Source organism: Protopterus annectens, chromosome 7.part0 (genome assembly GCF_019279795.1).
Source record: "Protopterus annectens isolate FY-2018-M chromosome 7.part0, PAN1.0, whole genome shotgun sequence".
In the NCBI taxonomy this organism is placed as follows: domain Eukaryota; kingdom Metazoa; phylum Chordata; order Ceratodontiformes; family Protopteridae; genus Protopterus; species Protopterus annectens.
In genome coordinates, this window is record NC_056739.1 from 1,224,850,920 (window position 1) to 1,224,876,452 (window position 25,533).

At 40.6% G+C, this 25,533-nt stretch overlaps 1 protein-coding gene across 1 annotated transcript in view; it reads right to left on the reverse strand.

Annotated features, from left to right (window-relative positions):
* DNAH1 (dynein axonemal heavy chain 1) overlaps positions 1–25,533 on the reverse strand; it is a 5,225,710-nt gene that overhangs the window by 1,322,335 nt on the left and 3,877,842 nt on the right. The window contains exon 58 of the mRNA XM_044076389.1: positions 14,226–14,417. Within this exon, the coding sequence (XP_043932324.1) occupies positions 14,226–14,417 (192 nt within the window). The remainder of the gene's footprint in view (positions 1–14,225; positions 14,418–25,533) is intronic.

Sequence of the window (25,533 nt, forward strand, 5' to 3'; positions counted from 1 at the left end):
AAATGTTTTTGACTTCTCTCTAGAAATTTCTAGTTCAATAGATACTACTTCCTACGCATTGTATTATATGTTTATTTTCTGTAATGTGTTGTTCTAATGTAACTGGAGCTTTTCTCCCCGGGCCTCCGCTGTAAACGGACCTCGTCCAGTCGGACCATCCCGGTAAACAAAATTAAAATAAAATAAAATAAAAATTTCTTCCCACACTATTTACTTCCCTGGACCCCTGTCTAGCAGGGTGACTGACATGATCCCCGGGGTGAATTTCCTTTCTCTCATCCAATTGTCACGGTTCCTTTTGAAGAGGACACTTTAAGGAATTGTTTAGCTTCAAATCTAGAAGCTCAAGGAGGCGATAAAGGCAGAGAAGCAGAGATAGCTGATAAATGGGCCTTAACAGAAGAATAAGCCAACCCAGCATTGAGCAATTCACACAGGTAAGAGAGGACCAAAGGAACATCCACAGAAAGTGGATCCAGATTACGAGAAAGACACCAAACAGAAAACCTCTTCCATTTGGATAAGTAGGATTTTCTAGTGTTGGGCTTCCTAGCCTCCTGCAGGACCCTTAGCACATCCTCAGAAAAAAGGTGTCTATGAGGAATCAAAATCCTATCATCCACAATGTCAGATGAAGAGTGAACAAATGGAGATGGATGAGAGATCTCTAGTCTTGTGTGAGTAGGTCTACCCTGTGAGGTAACTTGTGATGATTGCCCTTGGCTAAATGCAGAAGAAGAGGGAACCAATGCTGTCTTGGCCAAAAGGGAGTCACCAAAAAGATTTTGGGAACACCCTGCTGAATTTTGAACAGGACTTTTGAAATAAGAGGAAGGGGAGGGAAGGCATAAAGAAACATCCCATTCCAAGAAAAAGGTAGGGCATACACCTTCCAAACCAGAGGACCTGGGACTCTGGCACAAAATAGAGGAGGCTGTCTGTTCAAAGGGGAGGCAAAAAGATCTATTTGAGGTGTACCCCACAAGTGGACAATGTCCAGAAACACATCCCTGTGAAGCATCCATTCATGGGATTGAGTTATGAACCTGCTCAGAGAATCTGCCACAATGTTTTGACCTAAGGGAATGTAAACTGTCTGCAGAGTCACTTCATACTGGATAGCAAGTCCCGGTGCTAGGAGGCCCATCCGGCAAAGAAGATAAGACTTTGCCCCCACCCCATTTGTTTACATACCACATCACTGTGGTATTGTCTGTAAACACCTAGAGAGGATGAAAGGCTTGAATAACCAGCAGAAGAGCTCTAATTTCTTTGACACTGATGATGTGTTCTTTCTGCTGATGAGGTGACCAAACTTCCTGCACCTTTAGGGAGCCAAATGCTGCTCTCCATCCCACATCTGAAGAGTCTGTGAGCAGTTCCTGAGAGGGAAGAGGTGGATGAAGGGAGCCTTGGATTGAGAGTCAACTGCTGAATCCACCACTGAAGTTACTTCTTGAGACAAGGCAGAAAAGGAACTACCATTTCCAGGGGATGAGCATGTTGAAGCCAAACTGATTTCAGAAAGCACTGAAACTTTCTCATGTGGAGTTTGGCTAGAGAGAGCATAGGAATGGTGGAGGTCATGAACCCCAGAGCTTTCAGAAAGTCCCTGGCTGTTACTGAAGCCAGAGAAAGAACAGACTGAAAAAAGGAAATGACAGGCCTTGAGAGGAGGCAGGGATGCCAGCATTAGCACAGTTTGGATCCTGAACCCAGAAAGACATGATCCTGAGAAGGAGTCAGAAAGGGCTTTTTGAAATTTATAGTGAACCCCAGGCTTTGCAGAAGGAAAATAGCAAAATGGAGATTTTTGCAAAAAGGTCTCTGGAAAGAATGTCTGAAACAAGAGGTCATCCAAGTAAGACTTGGATCCCCCTTTAGCCTGCAAAAAGCAATCACTGGAGTGAGGCATATGGTGAATACACTTGGGGCATTTGGTAACTACCCCTGGGGCAGAAGAAAGGCCAAAAGGTAAAGCAGAGAACTGAAAATGCCAGGAAGCAACAGAGAAATGTAAAACTTCCTGAAAAGGTGGTGAATTGGAATATAGAGATAAGAATCCTTGAGGTCCAGAGACACCATATAAGCCTGAAGAAGCAAAAGAGAGAACAAAGTCTAAGGCGACAGCATTCAAAAAGAGGGAACCTTCAGAAATGTGTTTAGATGAAAGAGGTCTATAATTGGTCTCCAAGTACCCTCTTTCCTGGGCAAACATTGTAGAGAAAGACGCCTTCCCCTTTGAGAAACTGGAACCTCTTGAATAGTACTCTGACACAAGAGATCTCAAGGCACTCCTGGAAAGTAGTACAGCTGTTCCTGAGGGGGCTGAGGAATTCCCATAAAAGGGGGAATAGACTTCCAGACCATGAAATACTCCTGGTGGATAATGGACAGAACCCAGGTGTTCTGAGTAATCTTTAACCAAATAGAAAGAGAGAGAGAGAAAGGTGAAAAGAAAGAGGAAAGTGGCTGTGAAGAACAGGATAGTCAGACAGCACCTGGTTTATCAGGAAAAGGAGACTTCTGAGGCACAGAAGTCTGAGTAGCCTTAGCAGAAGGAGTCTGATTCCCACCTTTTTTACCCTTCGGGAGGGAGAGATTGCCTACGAACAAAGGCTGGCTTATTGGGGTAATTTCTCTGAAACTTAGGTACAGAAGAATCAAACATGTTTAAGTTCCTGTAAAGCCTTGCCCTTATCCTGAACAGACTTAAACAAAGCAGCAGCAGATTCGCCAAACAAGTGTTTATAATCTACAGGACCAAATATCAACTTAGCCTTAATATCATCTGGCAAAGGTTGAAAACGAAGCCAAGAATATCTCCTCTTCGCAGACCCAAAAGCAGCAGCCCCAGAGGAAGCATCTGCTGCATCATAACTACACTTAATAGAATGACTAGCCACCTGGGAGGAAGTCCCTAACAGGAAAAGAGCAGAAGTGTTCCCGTCAGAGTCTGAGAGATCTGAAATTACCGGACAGGTCTAGGATAGAAGAGTAAACATGTACCTGGACATATGGGTCTAATAATCGGCAGTCCTAAAAGCTAAGGTACCAGAAGTATAATACTTTTTGCCTAACCTTTCCATGGTCCTGCTAGCTTTATCAGAAGCAGTAACTTAGGAGAAGGAAGCAATTGAGATAGCTTGTCAGACGCCACAGACACCACTGAGGGGTCAGCAGAAGGGCATTTATACAGACATTTACAGTCCTCAGGCAACATATAAAATCTATAAAATCTATCAGGTTTCTTGGGAGCAGGTGTCTTGACAGTCAGGAGCCTTAGACACATTAGAAAAGGCATCCAAAAAAGCAGCCAAAGCAGGTGGGACAGCAAAAGGTCTGAGACAGTTCATCTGCAGGAGCTCATAATACCTTTTTTGTACCTCAGAAACTTGAGCATAATCCCATTAAAAAAAAAATTCCACCATTCTAGAGATAGTGCCCCCAAAAGAATTTCCTCAGAAGGAGTATGAGGACTAGTAGATTCTCTTTCTCAGACCCTTAATCTAAAGGAGAGGGAATTTGGGAAGAGTAAGCAAGGGATTCCTCATCTGACTCTGCTTCTTCCTCCTCCTCCTCAGAGGAATCTTTTACCTTGGGTCCTTTAAGGGGAGTAGAGGACCAAGGGTGAGCCAGAACAGAAACTCTTTGAGGAGAATTTAAAGCCATCAAAGCACTAAACAACCCCTGAGTGAAGGACTGCCATTCACTCTACTGGGTCCTTAGGAGCTGGAGAAATATGCTTGATTTTCTGTCTTTTCTTTTAAGGGGACATCTGCCTTATAAAATTTCGAAGGCTCCGAACCTGGACGGCATTCAATAATTATAGTTGGGACTTCTCTGACCAAAATTTGTGGAACATCCCTAGGCCCCTCAGAGATAATCAGCCATTACTCCCCCTGAACACCCGATGTGGACGCCTGCAATGCCTCCAAGGACTTAGCTAAGGTTGGATCCCCGCCAGCCTTCAAAACAGTTGTGTCAGAAGAATCCAGTGATGCAGCCAGGTGATCCTCTGGGCTTTCACTCACCTCAGGAGAAACATCTGGTGGACGCTCTACAGCAGAAGAATCTGGTCTAGATTTATTAGCCTTTTTCTTCATAGCTAGCTTCCCCTCAGAGCGGGAAGTTCTCTCCATTGTGTCTTTAGCTAGGAGCTTAAAGACACTGATTCTCCAGATATAAAGCCAAAGAAAAAAGCCTGCTAAAGAGGGACTTAGGAACAAAGGCCTGACAGACTGATGTATACTCATGGGAAGCACGGAGGCAAAACAGGCACTGCTCGTGATGGTCTTTATGGGAACTCTGTCTTCCACACTGGCATTTACCCTCTTGGATGACATGAAACCCCACAAGCAACAAAAAAATTAAAAGGAATATAAGAACAACAAAAGCCCAATGGAACCCTTATCTGCAACAGCTTGGCGAACCAGCAACGGAACGGGCATTCAGACCGACAATCAAGAGATGGCGTTTGGACTTGCAGCAAAGAAGTTCTGAGGATGGTACATCTGGACATCACCTTTATGTCCTATGTTATGCGATGAACATACATGTGAAGTACAGAGTACCTTAAAGCAACCTAAAAGCTTTAGTATACTGGCCGGATGTCTGCCCTTCCTTTGCAGGAGATCCCTATTGTAATGAATACTGCAACAGTGAAATAGAAGCATACTTGCCACGACTTACCTCCTCCTCACACATCTTCATATAGCTCCCATCCTTACTACCCTCAGACATCACAAAAATTTAAATTTATAAATCTACAGCAAATTCTCTTTTCAGAATTCACCACTGTACAGCACTAAAAAGCCTAAACTGTTAAGAACTACCCCATCAACTAACATATGCACTGCTTCTTACCACCTATAGAATTATCCAGAATCCATCTGCTTGTCCAGCACTAAATAACATTCTACACAACTATGCCCCCAGTCGGTCATTATGATCCAATGACTAAAACTTCTCTGTCTGTCTACAGACCTATCAAATTTGCTGGACATTGTCTGCACTCGTACCATGTTGCTAAGACCTGGAACACCTTACCTGTATCCATTAGGTCAATATCCTCCTTCCTATCCTTCAAAACCATTCTGAAAGACTTCCTAGCCAAATGTTGGCTCTGTTCTTGCTCAACACCAGGATAAACTATATGTGAACAAATACCTGTTTATACCTTACATCTCCTTACTCTATCTTCTTCACTCACTTCCTTATTTCTATCAGTTTATCTCCTCTGGCTTTCTCTCCAAATATACCATAAGCCTGCTTTTCTCTCACTTCATATTGCGATTTCTGTTTGCGTTGACCTACATTTAATTTCTCTATAAACTGACTAAAATATCTCTATTAAATCATTGTCATATAACTTGTATATATTCTTAACCAATGTTTTCATATTATGCCCAATTTGGTATAATTATTTAAACTGCATTTGTTTTTTGTATTATTTTTAAAGACTGTAAAATTATTGTTCTTAAAGTGTTCTGTAATATTTTGGAGCTTTTCTGCCCAGCCCTCCACTGAAAATGGGCTCCTACCCAGTAGGACTTTCCCAGTAATTAAATGTAAATAAAATAAATAAATAAATATTCACCTTAAAATTTCACTTATTCTGCATACATCCTCAGCTTCTGATATAGTTAGGTATGCTCCTCTTAGCAGCCTGCCTTTTGTCCCATCATTTCTTATACAACAAATTACTCTGTCTCTTGGAAATTAATCATACAGTTCAGCAGCTTCACAGTCTTTGGTCTGATACTTCAGCCTAGTTATTTGTCCACAGTCTCTGTAAGACCCTTTGTCCTTGTGAAGAACAAATGAAAAAAAATGGCAAATTATTTTTGGGATCACAATAATTCTTGAACATTTCTCTAATTGTTGCTATTCTGTATTTTTTCTTCTCTTCATGAAAGTGAAGAGTGTTAAAATATCTTCAATGCTTCTTCCAAAGTGACACGCAGAAATATGCCATGCTATACCTTGTCAGGCTTCTCTACTGCTCTTCTCACAGCTGCTAATAAACTGAATTTATGGATGCAAAGCTTTTAGTTATCTGCTAAATTACACTGCAATGACAGAACTCCTGAAGACTAAAGTTGGATTTTTTTAACTAGAAATTATATTTCTGTGCTATTAAACATAGAAACTCCCAAACCAAATATACATGGTGAATTTTATAAATAATTTTTAATGTCTAATACCAAGTTAAATTTGGATGTCCATGTATCATTATGGAACTCATAAACAAAGACATTGGTAACCTCCAAACTCTGGACCCCATCCAGTTCGGGTTTGCGAAAGGCAGATCATGCCTTCTGAACCTGATCAACTTCTTTGAGGCAGTCACCAAAGCCGTAGACGAGGGTAAGGTGGTTCACACAGCCTATCTTGACCTCGCCAAGGCTTTCGATACCATCTCCCATTCTGGAATTATAGCTAAACTCGCTAAACTAGGTGTAAATCCCTACATCACAAGATGGATTGCCAACTGGCTCACTGACAGAACCCACACTGTAAAAGTTGCAGACCCCAAATCTGACTTCAAACCAGTGACAAGTGGAATACCACAGGGTTCAGTCCTGGGGCCTCTCCTGTTTGGTGTCTACTTCTCTGAAGTACTGGCCAACACAGAAGGCCTCTGGCTAATGAAGTTCTCAGATGACTGTAAACTAGGAGCCCTAGCTGAGTCCCCAAATTATGTGGATATCCTACAGAAGGGCCTCACTGAGACAGATGCCTGGTGTCAGAGGCATGGCATTGTCATCCCCTTTGGTAAAAACGCTGTACCCATGAACTACCACATAAACGTCAGTCTACTTAATGCCGAATGTGTGATAAGAGACCTTGGGACCCAGGTGGACAGTAGTCTCTCCTTTGATAATCACATTGCCACAGTAGTCAAGAAATCCTTCTATGTGGCACCCCTCATCACAAAAAAGTTCTCATCCAGGAAAAAAGAGGTCATTGTTCCCCACTACTCAGCACTCATCAGACCCATTACAGAGTACAATGCCCCTTTTGGAATGTACCTCACAAGACATCTGCAGCAGCTGGAAAGGCCACAGAAGTGCCTCACAAAGAGGATTATTGGCCTCAGACAGATGCCCTACACTGACCATCTCCAAAAACTCTCCAGCTTTACTCTGTAGCATATCGCCTACTCTGAGGAGATCTCTGCCTAACATATAAAGCTATGTTAAACCCAGTGCTATTGGACATGCTACACCTAAAGAAATCCCAATCCCTCCAAGCCACATGCTCTAGGGACCTAAACCTTGTCACCACAATAAACAGGACATGCTGGAGGGATAGATTCCTGTCCCAGAGACTTCCTATACTCTGGAACAAGCAACCCATCTATGTCAAGCAAAGTTCCTCATTAGCACTCTTCAAGAAAAATCTTGATGAGTGGATGGGAAATAGGAAATACACCCCGGGAATCACGTCTGTGGCTTTGCTTGAAAGGGGCACAGGAAATTAACCTTCTTGGGTGGCGTAAGCCAGGGAACCTTGTTGGCTAGGCTTACTTAGGCCCTTGGGCCAATAGCCTAGTACCTACCTAAGAACCTATGTTTGTAAAGATGCTCAGTAAACAACATTGACGTTGTGGATGTGCTTCCTGGCACTGTGACATTTATACTGTGATTCCTTTTGCAAAGAAATGCACCCTATAACATGCAACTTTACATAGCTTACTTAGCATTAGTATATTTAAAGGCATCCAGTATACAACAACATGGGAAATTAGAAGAACACCCCAGCCTAAAAAGACTGGAGATATTATCAAGGTCTTCATTTGGATTGGCTGCAAAAAGAGGATGATAGATCAGGACTTACCACAGCTCCAGGGTCTGCTGACAGGGTCCAACCAACAGCATGCTTCCAAGCAAGTGCTGGTTCTAAAACCAATGATACCTCACATTACACTGCAACACCTGCATCCTCAGGCATACTAAAGGCATAGCAAATATTTTGGTGGCCATCAAGGCTTAAGGCACAACCAAGTCTTAGAGCCTGGAGGCTGCACTGTGACCTATTCAAAGATTCCAAGGCAATGATTCTTCAAGTACAGAAAACACAGATACTGGAGAGTATCTAGCTCTGTCCCGCTGAACAATTTCCTTTGAGACAAGCTTATATAAGATTTTCCAATTTATGATTACCAATGAGGACTGCATTCGTAAGTCTCTAAAGTGCCTCCTCTAGACAGTCCTTAAATGAGATAACCAGGAGACAGTCGTTCATGTTAGGCAATGCCATGAGACCCATCTCCTGTAAGAATCTGGCCACTTTGGTGAAAATCATGAGCACAAAGGAAAACCTAACTGCAACACTTTATACTGGAAATGATGTCTACCTAGCAAAAATCAGAGTAGTTTCTTGTGTGGTACACAAATGCTAACATTACAAAAATGTGTTCTTCATTTCACTGATACCATCCAGGTACCATGAGACAGTAAATGCTTTATTCACTGCACTGTTGATTAGATTTTTGAAGTCAATGAAGCTCTGAATGAGAAATAAATGGTCTTCCTCCTTCAGGACCAGGAAGAAAGAGCAGAAGTACAGAGAAGGATTATGGAAGCCCTCCATAGAAGTAAGGGGTTGTCTCTTCCTCAGGCCGCCATCAACCTGGTCTTGGCTGGCTGGCCGAAGAACACTTCTTCCAGAAAGTGGACATCCAGAAACTTGTTTTTAATCTCCTCATTCAATGAGGATAGTTTCACTGATGCCATGCTCTGCACATTAACACCTATGCCTAGCTGCCTAGCCATTGTGTTATCTCAATGAAATGATGCACAGCGATATATATACGGCATAACACCAAGTATGCCCTGGGCAGGGTCATCATTCACTCAGTCATCAGAAAGTCAACTTGTATGTTACAATACTAAAATATAAACAAATATGTAAACATCAATTCACATAGAGCAGTAAAATATCTGGGATTACAAAGGTTCGTTGTTATTAAAAAGGGTTCCTAAAATGTTCTATGAAAGTTGTGTGTCTTGAGGGATCTCCTAATGCAATACACAGATGTGCACTCACAAAGCTGCCAAGGCAGTAAACTCATCTGGTCAGAGGCATGTCATAAATTGAGCTTATAAGCATTTAATTTAAACCTGGGAATCACCAACAGTGTCAAGGCAGCTAAGTGGATTCGGGCCTGTGGATTGCAAGTCAAATCCCTGTGAGAACAGCTGGTTGGAGACCTATTATTGAACTCTGTTATAGAGATGCATAGTTGCAGCAAATTCACTGTGGGCTCACAGAAGCCCACAACACTTTATTCACAGTCTGAAAAAGCAAATATGGGGGCAATGTCCATGGCCCCTGAGACCTTAATGGCAACAGGCAGTAAGGCAGGCACCAGCAATAACATGCCCAGTGGGCATATCCTTGGCAGAGAAAATGTGGGTCTGAATGGCAATATCTTTATTAACGTGCCAGGAGAAATCATATGGGTTGTTCAGTACATGCTTATGTACTTGCAACATGTAGAAGTGTGCAACAGCATGAAGGAAATCCTGTGGATTGCTGCAGTCAGACTTATGATCCAGTATGTGTTTTAGGTGACAATCCCTAGATACAATGGCTCCTTTTGGGGAAAAGTAAGGATTCCTCTGTGCAGAAATTCTTTGTAGATGTCTGTTAAGTTCTGTTCTTGCTGCAGCACAGTAAAAGGTTGAGGAAGATATATACTAGGCCATCCTAGCAACATTTTCAGCCACTGGTGCCAGGCCTCCACCTGATTGTTCCTTTGTGAAAGATCCGGTTGGGCAGATCACACATATTCCAGTCCTCATTTGCACTTGGTTATTCCATCTGTGGGCACAGTACTGAAACCTTCTGTATGCCAACGGAAGTCTATTCAATTAAGGCTGTAAACACCACCACTAGGATTTTAAAAGAGACTACATGCTCAACTGAAACCTAGTGTAGAAGACAGAGGATTGGTGTAAAATGACTATTCCTTGAGGCTCTGATAAGGAGCCTCGCTGCACAACTGTGCACAAGCTACAACCCTTTCAAAGTCAGTGTGTTTTAAAGCCCCAGGCACAACAGATTAAAGTAATTCAGATGACAAATAACCAGGGCTGCCACAACTAATGGTAAGTCTTTTGGTGAAATAGAATACCTAATAAGGTAAAGTTTATGAAATGGTGTCAACAGAACCATTTTTTTCTCAATTGTTTTTACTGAAAATTTTAACAACAAAACATTAATATATGATAACAGAAATATTATAAAACAAATATAAATATTTCAGAATAATTTGATGGCTGACATCTGGTCTTTAAATGACCACACCAAGATTATGAGCTTGAACACAATTTCCAACATTTAAACCTTGTAAATGATGCATGGAGTGAGGTAAGTGTTTTGCAGCACATTAAAGCATCACAAAATGATAATAGTCCTGAATGGCCTGAGCTGGAGATTGCTCACACAACTCCAGGACACTATATTTTCCAAACAGTCCTCAAATGAGTCCAAGTAGTCCACATACTGCTGGGGAAGGAGAGGTACAGTTAATCATAATCAGTGTAGTTATCCTAATGCAAAACTTTCCAATGAACTAGATCACCAAGGGGATGCACATATACTGGGAAAACTACAAGACCTTGTATGCAGACCTATGCAATCTTGTGATTAAGAGTGTGGGCAGGAGAGAATGAACCCACTGAGTGCACCCTGAAAATCAGGAGACAGATCAGTCAAAGACTGTACTGGAAACTCCATAATGGGCCTCCAGGTATTCCAGGAAGATCAGAAAGGAGCTAGTCAAGATCAGAATATAAAATTGTATTATACTAGACAAATTTCTACTACTGACTAGCACAGCATTAGCATCACAAAGAAACAGAAAGCAAGAGTAGAAACAGGGTAGTCCAAATCGAAATCAGACTATGTGGCGATAGGAGACTGGCTGAAACACCAAGTCCACTGATTAGCCATGTTAATGTGTGGCAAAGGTAACAACATGACTGAATTCAAATCCTTTCAAGACGACTGCAAAATCTTTTTCCAAGAATCATAAAATCATCATTGATCTATATGCTGAAATCAACAAAAGCTAACATTTTGGGTGAAACAGCACTGAGTCTTGAACGTATTTCCTTCCTTCCTAGTATTACACACTGTGATACACTGCTCATCAGTCAGTAAGTTATTTTTCCACAAGGGCTGCAAAAAGAACCCTAATTAAAATGAAGGACTCCCCAACACACACACACACACACACACACACACACACACACACACACACACACACACACACACACACACGTACTATGTGATGCCTATGCCTCATTCCACCACCTGCTTCCTTTATGCACCTCAAGCAGCTGCAGATTTTGTATACTTCCATGAGATCTAGGAAGGCACAAACAACTACAGCTAGCATAAGAAGTACTTATCAGAAATGCACCACATTTACTTACAACAGTAATACATCCATAAGCAGTTAAAATGCTTAAGATGAAATAAAATATTTCTGAATGCAGTCTGGTTAAAAGTAATAAAAGATAATCAAAACTAAACAGCTATTCAGTACTGTGGACCACAAAATATACCCACCTCAAGACAGCAGCACTAGTAATATAAAAAGAACATAAACACAGAACAGCATGTATATCCAATAAAATCTAAGTAATTGTTTACAAAATTAAAATTATTAAGTCTAATCAAATCAACACATGCTTTAAATGAGTGTAGCAGCTACTTGAAGAATGAAGGGCTGAATAAAGAGAAACAGAGATATGCATGCTTTATGTTCTGTCAGAGCCTGAGAAGAAGATGGTGCATGGTCCAGTCTAGCTTCCGTAAGAGCAGTACAGGTCTGCAGCTAATTTGTTTGAATCATAAAACAGATGACTCTATCTCTCCTCCATGGCCACAGCAAAAAATCCACTTGCTCACATATTGCAGCAAAGAAACCAATATAAGAAGTGTCAACTCACTGCAGTCAGCAGACAAAGTCTTTAGTGCTCTTTAGCATAAATAAGCACAGGTCAAATACCAGCAACACTAATGCCAGACAAGGAGTAAAGGTAAATACATTTTAATAGCAAAGAAAAAAAAGTGGATGCCAAGTAAAATCCTACCTTGAAAAAATTTGGCTGCAGGAAAGGAAATTAAAAGTCCCCCTTCAGCTAGTAAGACTCCAGGACCAGAGTTTCCAGCAGATTAATTTCCAGACCCAAATCTACTCAAAACAGTAAAATTACAACCAAAAACAAATGTTGGTTCAGTCCAAAAGTCATGGAATTTTACCCTGTGTTCATAATTTTCACAATAAAAAGACAAAAAATCAGCTAGAATGAATATACAGCCCAAGTCATCCAGTTACCACCACATTAGATCGATTCAAACACCTTAAGAACAGATTCAGAGATCTTTCATAAGTCCAGACACAAGTAGGTCAATGAGCTTATTGAGCATCTTCCTTATGAAGTGGACCTGGAACTGGGAGATAGAGGTGTAGCTTGCACAACTAGTGCCTGGTGCCAGTTTCAAATCTCGTGGCTCTCAACTGTAAGTTAAGGAGCACAAAATAAATAAATACACGAAAAAGAAAAAAATGCCCTCTCTCCAAATTGAGAATAACAAAAAATAAAAAGGGAGGAATTGTGCTTGAAACTGTAGCAAGCTGCTTGCTACAAATATAATAACAGCTTGCTAGGGTTACATTACTAACAACAAAGCAGTTTAGTGCTTCAGCTCCGACAGTAGTTACAGTATCAAAATTCATTTCTGAATGCTGGTACTGCAAGAAAGCCCATAAGCAACTGCTGATGAACCCTATTTCACCTTGTACCCCAGGTGGGTGACTCCTATGCATCTGCTGGAAGAGGTGAGATAGACAGTTTCAGAACTTAGGTGAGATAGTTTCAGAATTTAATCACCAGTTTAGCGCAGGAGTAAACTTCTTGTCTCTACAAAGCACTACACTCTGAGTCCTGTGTCAAGAAGGCAAAACAGTATGGACTCTCAAATCTATGCTGAACCAAAGGGATCAAAGAAGAGTAAGCAGTGGGATGCTTAGCGAGCTGGTCAACCTTCTCAGAAGGCTACCTTTTAAAGGTATCAGCTTTTTTCTTAGGCATATTGGGCAGATTCAGGGATTGCTGACAGGATTCTGTGACCGTATCTCTAATTACAGACTCCATGTCAGAATACTCCTAGGCTCCTTAGGCTTCTTCCCCACAGACTCTGTTAGGCACTTTCATTAGGGAAGGAACAGGAGTCTGAGGGCAGTCAAAGCTCCTTCCCATAAACCTGAGGGTCATCTAGAGATGAGTGGGAGGTCTCACTATCCTTGCCTAATTCGGAGACACTGGCTTTGAGATCCTTTGAATCTTCACAGAACCAAGAGAGTGCAATACTAATACCCCCTCCTACATGATGGCAAGCTTATGACTTGTGTGGTCAGGTTAGGGGGTAGACTTAGAGATTGTTCAGGCCTGAATCTGACCTCAGACTGCTTCTTTTTGTGGTGATGTTCTGACTTATGTCTGCGACTGTGAGGAAAATATTTTAAAACTATGTGAAAAGCTACTGACACTATCTTCTTGAGGTAGGCAAAGAGCTTTATCCTTCTTTGATGTTACGTAACTGAACCTTTAGCAGTTGTGGCAACGGTCAGCACTGTGCTCTTCACAGATGTAAAATAAGCAATGCAAACATGGACCTTCGCTGGTAATCTGACAGCCATCCCAACACTTATTGAGATGTTTTACATGCAAGCACAAGACTTTGTTGACTATATCAAGGATCAAGAGCCAAACTGGGAAAATGTCAGAAAAGAACTAGTGGGCTACAGAAATGAATGTTCTTATGCAGTCTGTGTGGCACATTATGGTGTGCAATGATATGAGGATATGGATCTTCCCAAATTTTTGATCTTGTTGAAAAAATGCTGAATTCAGAATGGCAAGAAAGAAATACTCAACAATAGACATCTCAAGAAGGCCCACATTTTTGGAGTAATTAATCAAGAAAACTAACACCAAAGCCACATCTATGCAATGTAGTCAAATCTTGTTTCAATTAGTTCTTAAAAAGAAACTAGTTCAAAATAAAAACTGGACTACAAAGTAAAAGAATTGAAGAAAGAACATACATATTTCAGTACAGAAGTAAACAGAATGAAGTAGTGTGTTAAATAGCTAAAGAACAATTTCCATGACACAATCTCACTTATTTATGGATGTTACCTTATCAGCTCGCACAAGCCTCTGTTCACACTGATCACATTTAAATTCCAGTTCCTCTTTCTTGGACACACAGTCCTTGTACTTGGCCTGAAGTGTAGCAATTCCATCCTCTACTTCATTTAGACGTGCTTTTGCTGCTTCAAGGATTTTCTGTGTAACTGCAAGGTCTTCTTGGGCCTCTCGTAAGGCTTGCTTTATAAAGAATAGTCACAACATTTTTTTATAGGTTAGACTGTTCGCATGTTATACTTAATGCAAGTTTCATTTATTTGTGAGAAGAAACATGTTACTTGTGCTACAAAGCTAAAAAGTTTTTGGCATGCAATAAAATGAACATATGATGCTACATTACTAACATGTATGTTTAAAAAAAACTGTGATGGGTATTTTAAAGACTTTCAAATGCATGAAAATAATCCACCTCTTAGTGTAGCATCATAGGACCATAGGATTATAGGAGTTTACTAGGCAATCAACCAAGAAGTCATTTCAAGCCTAGCCATTTCATCCCAATGTAATACCATAGATATGCTAGTCAATACCTAGGATTGCATTTAGTAATGACTGCCCATGTCCAGGAGGGTTGTGGGCACTATCCCTGGTAAGAATTTATGGTGCCCCATCCACTCGTCCAGGTTCCTAAATGTATGCATACAGGTATTCTGTTATCTTTGTGTTGGTAAAACACACATAAAAAATTCAAAATAGTAATACACCTAGAAAATATAGAAAATGCAAGAACCCTCTATAGAATGCTGAGAAATATTTAGCCATTTCTCCTTAGAAAAATAAGTGCTCATCACATGAGTATCCATTGCTCCTTTGAAAGAACAGTCATTATCATAAATATCCAGATGTGAATTGCATTAGCAATATTCAGTAAGTGCACCATACAGTGAATAAGTTATCCACAAATTCAGTCAGACAGGTGGGACAAAGATTGCCAGGAAAATTATGATGTTATGACTATTATATGAAAATGCCATTGTAATGCAAACAAAAAAAACTACATTTACTAACATTAATCCCTCCCACCAGTCTTTGCTCTCCTGCTGAGTAGTCTAATTTATCATCATGGTAATAAGCGCATCACAGCCATTTCAGTTATTTTAAACATACTAAGAACTACATCACAGACATAGAAATCATTAGGATACTTACGTATTATAGCAACCAGGACCTGATGCCGCACTATTGACATATTTTATTACATTCTATCATTTCCTGTGACAGTTTGGCTGCCAATGCCTTTTAACAACTGACAAAACTTGCGATTTAAAATAAAATGTAAATACGTATTACACGTACTGCAACCTTTAAGAATCTGCTCTATCTTTCCAAAATGCATGGTGACCTCCAAATGAACACCTGTGAGTGCACATTAATGGTGCCTTGTCATACTGGAAGGAAATGTTACCTTAACTTGTATCTGCAAGTACAAAAGAAGAAGGATGGCATGGCAGTCACGTGTGAAGGGACATTTCTCTGCTCCTGCCTTTCTTTCATACATGACGTGACAGTTGAGAACAGCCTTCAAATTGTCATACAATGTACGGCTCACCAGTGATTTAGATTTACCAACAGCCCTGCTGTTAATGTTTACTGCACTCTGCCAGCACCTTAGTGCACTTCTGCTTTTGTTTACTTCCCACTTCCTAACCCCTCCACACATTTAAAAGGACTGGATTTGTTCGAAGAGATGTCATTAATATACCGTTGCTGGCTCCCAACATTTGCCTATATGCTATAATCTGTCGGGGATAGTACACTCACAATAAGATTTATTTATTTATTTTATTTTACATTTGTTAACCGGGCTAGTCTAGCTGGATATATGTCCATTTTCAGTAGAGGCCCTGGGAGAAAAGCTCCAAGCATGAACGGTGCAAAAGTTAACAATGTATAGGCATAAGAAGGATTCCAGAATAATTTAGTATTAGTATTAAAAAGGGAAATTCATGATACATTATTGAACTACAACAGTTAACAATTTATAAACATACATAGCTATCATAGAGAGTAAATAAAAATACATTTCAAATTATAGCAAGTTTAATAGAGACTCTACTAACTGATAATTCATCACACAATAGAAGGTATGTGCAAGTCTCAGATGGGGAGGAGAGGACAAGTGGTGTATACATCATTCAAAAGACGGAGAAGTAATATGAATTGGATAATTAAGTAAAAGGAGTAGGGAAAAGGGGTAATTAAAAAATAAAAGTTGAGAGACCAATGTCAGTCAGGGTTAGTGCATGGACAAAGCCAATGAGTTTTTAGATGTTCTTTTAGGTGTTTTTTAAAAAGAGAAGTAGATGCAAGGGTAGATATTTCTGCAGGAAGCTGGTTCCAGATTTTTCCTGCAGTGTTTGAGAAGAGAGAATCCCCAGCTTTGTTATTAGCTTTATTAGAGGAAACTAGAAGCTTATTAGCAGAGCAGAGTGTGGATAGATTTGTATAGGGTGTAATTAGATTAGTGAGGATAGGTGTGTTGTTAGGGTGGTGTAGGATCTTTTGAGTAATAAGCAATTGTTGACTGAGTATATGTTTTTTCAATTCTAGCCATCCTAGTTGTTTGAGGTTAAGGCAGTGGTGAGTTTTAAAGGGGGAGCTTGTGATGAATCTAGCTATGCTATTATAACAGGTGGAGAGTTTCAAGAGATTAGTTTTGGATAGGTTAGTATAAATGATAGAGGCATAGAAAAGGGTAGAAATGAGGTGTGTTTGGGCAATAGTTTTCTTAGCAGAAGGGGTAAGGAAGGCTTTGATTCTATAGAGGGTACCAAGTTTTTTATTAACAGACTTTATAGTGGAGTTGATGTGTTCGTCAAAGCTGAGACGATTATCAATAGTTACACCTAGAAGGCGGGTTGTAGTATCTGGGGTAATGATAGTACCATTGTTGGAAGTTAAAGAGAGGAATGGAGTAGGTGATTTGTGAGTAGGGGTGAAAAGCAGTAATTTAGTTTTTTTAGGATTTAGGAGGAGGCAGTGTTGCATAAACCAGTTTTCAACATTTTGAAAAACAGTTAGGGTAAGAGAGTGTAGAGTGGCTATGTTCTTGGCGGTACAGATTAAGGTGGAGTCACCAGCGTATTGAATACATGTGGCTTGTGGTATGGCGTTGTGTAGATTGTTAATAAATAAAGAAAAGAGAAGGGGACCTAGGATAGAGCCCTGGGGTACTCCGATATTGACTGGTAGTAGTGAAGATAAATTGTTTTGCCAAAGAACAGCTTGCTGTCTATTTTCCAGATATGACCTAAACCATTGTATAGCTTGAGGGTTGAGAGAATGGGCAATTAGTTTGTCAAGTAGTGATTTGTGGTTAACCATATCAAAGGCTTTAGACAGGTCAATAAATAGGGCAGAGGAGAAAGAGTTATTGTTACGATTTTTATTTATGGAATCTGTAAAGGATAAGAGGGCAGTCGATGTGCTGTGAAATGGCCTAAAGCCATGTTGGCAGTTTGCAAGTAGGTTATTTTGTAGTAGGTGAGTAAGTAATTGTTTGTGAACACATTTTTCCATTATCTTAGCTAGAGGGGAAAGTAAGGCAATAGGGCGATAGTTAGAAAGCTCAGTAGAAGGACCACCTTTGTGTAGTGGGATAATATGGGATATCTTCCACAGTGCAGGGATTTTGCCTTCTGTAATAGTCCTGTTGATAATGATGGAGATTGGGTATGCGATGGCTTTTGCGGCTATTTGTAGGAATTCGGATGGGAGATGGTCAGCGGAAGGGGTGCAAGGTTTAAGTTGTCGAAGTAGTTTACAGATGAGGGATGTAGATACCGGTTGAATCTGAAAGGTAGGTAGGGGACTATTACAGGTGTTAGTTTGGAAAGTGGTTGGAGGTGGTAAAGAATTAGCTAGTGTTAGAATGGCTTCGGTAAAGTAGTTATTAAAGGCATCGGGGATCAGGGTGGAATTATTATGGTTGAAGCCAGTTGGGTCTGGAGCAGTGGTGTTGCCTGGATGAAGGAGTTTGTTTATTCCTGACCAGAACTTTTGAGGAGTTTGTTGGTAGGTTTGTTGTAGTTGAAGGTAGAAATCTTTTTTATCTCTAAGAATATCCTTCTTAGTGGCGTTCCTTAGCTGTTTATAGTGAATGTGATTTGTTGGGCATTTGGTAGCTCTCCATTTTGCCCAGATTTTATTTCTAAGGAGTATCTTCTGCCTGGTTTGTTTTGTGAGCCAAGGGGCTGATTTGGTTTTTATTATAGTAGTGCATATAGGAGCATGGCAGTCAAGGATTTGAAGAAAGTTAGTATTAAAGTACTTAATGGATTCATCAAGTTCTAGATGGATTAGTGGTGACCAGTCACATGCTTGCAGCTCCGTTAGGAAGCTGTCAGGATTAAAGAATCTTTTTGAGCGAGAGGTTTTGATGTTATGAGTGTTTGGATAATGGACTTTTTGTCTAATAATGTAGGTAAGCATGTGGTCACTGATATCATCAGGAAGGGTTCCTGGAGTATAATTGTTAGGGTGACTATTAATAAGGATCCATTCCAGAGTAGTTTCCTTGTTACTGGGTTTGTGGATTCTTGTAGGAGTTGTTATTAATTGTGTGAAACCAAAGAGGTTTATGTGATTGGTAGGGTTCATAGAACTACAATTGGACCAGTCTATGTTAAAGTCACCAAGCACAATGGTCTCCTGGGGTAGTTGGGTAGAGAGATGAAGAAGTAGGTTCTCAAGAGTACTGGTATTATTACCTGGGGGTAGATACATACAGAGAAGGTAGATTGATTTGAAATTATTCATTTGGAGTTTGGTAGTTAGGATTTCTGAACTGGTGGCAAATGATGGTAAATCATTAATGGGGGTAATTTGGAGGTTAGATTTATAAATAAGGGCTATACCTCCACCTTTTTTGTTTTACGGTCATTTCTAAGGATGTTAAATCCTGGAGGGGTAATTTCCTGGTCTAGAGTAGATGGTTTAAGCCAAGTTTCTGTAAGACATAGTATGTCAAATGAGTGAACATCAAGGAGAGCATGTAGATGGGAAATTTTATTGTTTACACTTCTAATGTTAAGGTGGCCTATTAGGAGGGAGTTGCATGGTTTTGTTAGTGTAGAGACTGTAGGTGATGTTAAATTGTTTTGGTTGTTGGTATAGTTATTATTTGGGCCAGGATTTGGATGGACATCACCGTCTATGAGGGGGTTTTGCTGGGGGTGCTGTAGAGATTTAAGGAGTTTAAAGTGGTTAGGAAGAGTCTTTTTGGAAGAGAAACAGGTAATGTGGTGTGTTCTGTGGAATTTTGGTAGGATATAGCTGGACATACAGGTTATATTGCTGTGGTTATGGGAGCAGATGACATAGGGTGTTATTGTTTGCCGGATGTAAGGGTTTTGTTCAGGGAGAGAAAGATATTCATAGTGGGTGAGTAAGTAAGGTATGGTAAGTGAGGTCATTGTGGTGGTTAAGAGTAGTATGTCTAAGAGGATATGTTTATTTGATGGAGCCATAATAGAGAGTAATGTTAGGTTGGGATATGGTAGTATAAATAGGTGAAGTAGAATGAAGAAGTGAGTTATGAAAGGGATAGAGCAGGGTACAGAGAAATAAGGGAAGAGTTTGGGGGAGTTTGAAAATGAGGAACAGTTGTGAAAGAAGATAGTAAAGTGGATAGATGGAAGCTGTAGGAGTGGTAAAATAAGGAAAGGGTGATTAAATAAGGTAATGGGTAGTTCTAAATATTTGAGTGAGATGGGGGAGTGGCCTGGAATTGGAAAGGTGAGAGATAGGATGGAAGGGGGTGTGGCCAGTGAAGTATAAGTCTAGGACCTCTGGGGGTGGGTGAGATTTGGGGGTAGGCTAGGGGAGCGGAGTGAGCCCGCAGGGCGAACGGAGCGGGTAGAAACCGACAAGGAGCAGAGCAGCTGGAGGAGAAACAATCAGTCAGCAAAGAAGAATACAGCAGGTAAGTGAAGTAAGCATGAAGTGGAAAGGAGCAGGGAATAAGTATGGAGTGTCCAAGAATATAGGGATGTAAAGCAAGCTAGAATAAAGGGTACAGTGTGAGGTAGCAAGTAGCTCTATGTCAGATAAGTAAAGTGTAAAGCTATCAGAATAAAATGGGTGAGCTGGAGAGATAATAGAAGGGTCAGTAGTGCCCCCTACTGGACAAAGCTAGAATTTCAAGCAGTTGCAGTATAGGGAGGAGGATTGTAGTTCTAGTTAAGGGTGGGAAAGAAGCTGGTAGAAGGGGTAGTAGCAGGTGGGAAAGGTGTAAAGAGTACAAGGTAGCTACGTATGAGGGGGGGAGGCTGCTGGACGACCCGGCTCAGAACGAGCTTTGAACCCCTGAAGCAACAGTGAACGGTAGTAAGTTTACAGGTAGGACACAGATAACATACTTTCTGAAATCCTTGAAGGTGGGAGCTGGGAGTAGAGGCTTAGGAGAGGAAACCACGGCTATTTGTTGAACGGGTCCTTTGTCACCAGTTTGTTAGGTTCTCACAGAAAAGTGGTCAGGAACAGCACAGTGAAGAGCAGGGTACTTGTAGGAAAGAGAGAGATAACAGTAATGATAAGTAGCAAGAAACTAATAGCAACAATATATGATATTAAGACAATAATTATGACAGTAAAAAGTAGAGCATTCATTGAATCATTAGAAGCTAATAATCTCCTAACAGGGTATGCAGTTTCTTTAACAAATATCTAGCAGTACATTCTTTATAGGTTCAATTGGATAGCATGTAACACATCAGTTTAAGATAATCTTATCATTCACATGCATATAAATAAAACAACAGTGCCATAGTTCAGGAGCAGAGTGTTAAAAATGTCAGGAATTGCTGTAAAATGACACCAGGATGAGAGTTAGGCTGCTAGCATGCAGAAGGACCACTCTATTCTGTTGGCTGGGAGAACATGCTTTGTTGATATGGCATGAGCATCCGCATTGAAGTGAGACTGCTAAAATGCAATACGTAGCCTATTAACTAGGATTTAAATATATCTATCAGTAGTGAGACCTAATAAAAGTGGAACCAAGTGTAGAAAAGTCAGAAGAGATATCCCGCCTTCCTAGTCTCCTTGGTAATGCTTCAGTGTTGTTGTCGTAAGGCTAACAGGGCTGCTCGCAGCCCTGAAAGTATGCAAATGTCTATAAAGGTGGCACTAGTAGTAGTACAGTCTGTAAATTATTAAATAAAGCTAAGATCCCTAATATTCCTAGAGTCCGACGCCCAGGTAGCAGCCAGAGGAGGTTGAAAGAAGGTTCGCTAAGCTGAGGACTAGAACTGCGTAGAATAGCTGTTACAGGCAGCCTAGCAGTGCAACAACAGCTATCTGGCGTATAGGGAGAGTACGTACTTTTATTACTATGTAGTTAGCCAGGTGCAGTATTCCTTTAGTAAATAACAAGCATGCCGACCATATCTAGGTGTTTAAATGTAACTCAAGTTACACTGATTGAATATCCATATCCGACCTACATCCGGCACTTTAAAATAATTAAAGTATGTGTTACTGCACTACAATGTTTAACACAGCATAGACATTGCCATTGTGCAAGAATAACAGCAATAGTATCAACTTGGTAAGGGGAGCACACGTTACGGCTGGTAAACTGCCATAACAGTGGCTATTTCGCCTAAGGGGAATGAACGAGCTTATGTTGCCGCGTAGTCAGCAAGGATAAAGCGTACGTGTGTAATATGACTAGTCTACATCCCAGATTCAGATACTAAATGTAGCCCCAGTCGCTCTGATTTATAAAGCCAATCCCAACACCTACCCAGCACTTGGAATGTATCAGAAAGTATAAAACAGAACAACAAAGTCAGAAACATCAGGAATTCCCCATCAAACAAGCAGGTTATACTTGTGCACTTTATATTATTCACACAATCTACACTACACTAAAACTTTCAGGACAGCAAAAGAGAGAAACAGAAAATGCACCTTAGAACAAGCATTAATACTGTGTAATCAAAAACGTTAATAAAGCCCACACTACAACTGATCACTACATTCGAAACAAACAGAATTCCAACACCTGAGACATAGTCGCTCTTACGGAGGTGCCACGTGGGAGGAGTATCTCTAATCGCCTTTAACTGGCGTGCTCAGACTAGGGTAAATAGCACTAGTAATAGAAGACTCTCACAGTTATGTATGTAGTGATATTGCACAAATTAAACATAATACTAGTGTAACAGTAAGCATATAAGAACAGTTAATCACAATTTACATGAAGCACATCACTAACAAACAACCGAACTTCACTCACCAGAGGGAAAAAGATGCTGAGGCAGGAGCGGACAGCAGCCAGGGGCAGTACTAAGCTAATACAGATGGCGCCACGCCAGACTAGGGGTATTTAAAGGTTTAGGGAGGTGTAAAGGCCGAGATGGGAGGGGTGTAAGGTGATGACACAGAAGGGTCAGGAGGGGGAGGAAGGTATAAAGGCCGAGAGGGGAGGGGAGAAAGGTGATGACTCAGAAAGGTCAGGAGGTGGAGGTAACAGACTAGCCAGAGGGCTAATCGAATATGCTAAAGGTGCTAAGTGAGGTTCAAAAGTTACAGAAGTCAGAAGGGTGAACAAGTGAAGGCAGGTTAGGTATTAAGGATAGGTTAAGTAAGAGAAGTGGGAGAGGAGGTAGGGTCCAAGGTCTACAAGATCTCATAGACCGACAAGGGGCAGAGCAGCTAGAGGAGAAACAATCAGTCAGCAAAGAAGAATACACCAGGTAAGTGAAGTAAGCATGAAGTGGAAAGGAGCAGGGAATAAGTATGGAGTCTCCAAGAATATAGGGATGTAAAGCAAGCTAGAATAAAGGGTACAGTGTGAGGTAGCAAGTAGCTCTAGGTCAGATAAGTAAAGTGTAAAGCTATCAGAATAAAATGGGTGAGCTGGAGAGATAATAGAAGGGTCAGTAGTGCCCCCTACTGGACAAAGCTAGAATTTCAAGCAGTTGCAGTATAGGGAGGAGGATTGTAGTTCTAGTTAAGGGTGGGAAAGAAGCTGGTAGAAGGGGTAGTAGCAGGTGGGAAAGGTGTAAAGAGTACAAGGTAGCTACGTATGAGGGGGGAGGGGGAGGCTGCTGGACGACCCGGCTCAGAACGAGCTTTGAACCCCTGAAGCAACAGTGAACGGTAGTAAGTTTACAGGTAGGACACAGATAACATACTTTCTGAAATCCTTGAAGGTGGGAGCTGGGAGTAGAGACTTAGGAGAGGAAACCACGGCTATTTGCTGAACGGGTCCTTTGTCACCAGTTTGTTAGGTTCTCACAAAAAAGTGGTCAGGAACAGCACAGTGAAGAGCAGGGTATTTCTGAAATCCTTGAAGGTGGGAGCTGGGAGTAGAGGCTTAGGAGAGGAAACCACGGCTATTTGGTGAACGGGTCCTTTGTCACCAGTTTGTTAGGTTCTCACAAAAAAGTGGTCAGGAACAGCACAGTGAAGAGCAGGGTATTTCTGAAATCCTTGAAGGTGGGAGCCGGGAGTAGAGGCTTAGGAGAGGAAATCACGGCTATTTGTTGAACGGGTCCTTTGTCACCAGTTTGTTAGGTTCTCACAAAAAAGTGGTCAGGAACAGCACAGTGAAGAGCAGGGTATTTCTGAAATCCTTGAAGGTGGGAGCTGGGAGTAGAGGCTTAGGAGAGGAAACCACGGCTATTTGTTGAATGGGTCCTTTGTCACCAGTTTGTTAGGTTCTCACAAAAAAGTGGCCAGGAACAGCACAGTGAAGAGCAGGGTACAGAGGGAAAAAGACGCTGAGGCAGGAGCGGACAGCAGCCAGGGGCAGTACTAAGCCAAGATGATAACATTGTATAATGCTGTCTAAATATTATTGTCTAGTGATTTTGCTCTCTGTGGTCTCAGAAGTGTTCATGTTGGTGCTCACTTGTACCTTACGTAGGTGTTCTGTGTGTCGAGATTTGAACGACTAACTTTAAATACCAACAACATTAATCTGAAAATGATATTCGGTGTAACAGGAAGCATACCCCTCAACTGTCAATGATTTCAGGAACATTTCTGATTCAGCTCAGAAATTTGCTCTGTCCCTTCTGAACTTGGTGATGTTTTCAGATAATGTCATAAAAATATGTCAGTAGTGCAGCATCGGGTCCTGGTTGCAATAATATGTAAGTACCATCATTAGCTACATAGAAACATGTCATCAATAATATTTATTAATTCAATTTTATTTACTGTGTAGATCCAACAATGTTTATGCCTTTTCAGTAGAGGTATTTCGAGATATTTTAAGGAGACCAGTGGAAACTTGGTCAATACCCAGGAAGAATTATGGTCATTAGCATGAGGATTCTTAAGTCACCATGAAGGAGTAGCCTCTCCTCTGCAATGATTTTATAAGGTTATATTTGCAGTCTTTGATGGCAGTGCGCAGTGAAATCTGAAATGCCAAGCTTTTTTTATGTAAGGGTTAAAGGGGAAACAGTGCTGATGGATTATTTTTGCAGTGGGTGGGACAAACCTAGCACTGGAAAGCCTAAAAATTATGATACATTTATGAAAGAATAAGTATATAATTTTTAAACACCAATATTAAATTATCACTTGAGACATACGCACATTTACATTTATATAAAATAAATCAAACTGTATTAACAAGTTCATGTTTACAAACATTATACTTCACATATATTGCTATATGTCATATAACCTAAGCAACATTACATAAATTATTCAATTCCTCTGTTTTTTTTTTAACAAAACACATCTTTATTAAACCATCCCTTGTGACACAGGCAATCATACGTTTATATAAATGAATACAAACCGCACCAACACAATCCTAATTGCAAGCATTTCACATCAAAAACCATAATGACACACTCCCAGTTGCAAACATTATGCATCATTTATAATCTACCCAATCATTTTCAGTCAAACATTACATAGCTCATTTAAGTCCTGTCTTCTTTTAAACCTCATTCAATCCTACCCTATATGTACTGCTCCCACAATTCCCATTTTTCCTACATAGTTTACTCCTACCCTTTTCTAAAGATCTTAATTCCAGTTGTTTTATCTCTGTTACTATATTCACTACTTCTAGTAGAGTTGGTTTAGATTTTGATTTCCATTTTCTAGTAACTGCTTTTTTAACAGCCAACATAATTAGACACATCAAGGCCTTAGCATATCTAGGCAATTCCGATTTTATAGCATAGCTCAGAAAAATCACCTCCCTTGTCACAACAATCTCCCCACCCAGCATGTCCGACACTTCATCCTGCAGGGAATCCCTACAGTCCACCAACTCACCGAACTCCTAGAAAAATCAGTTTCCAATTATGTCTTTCTTTCC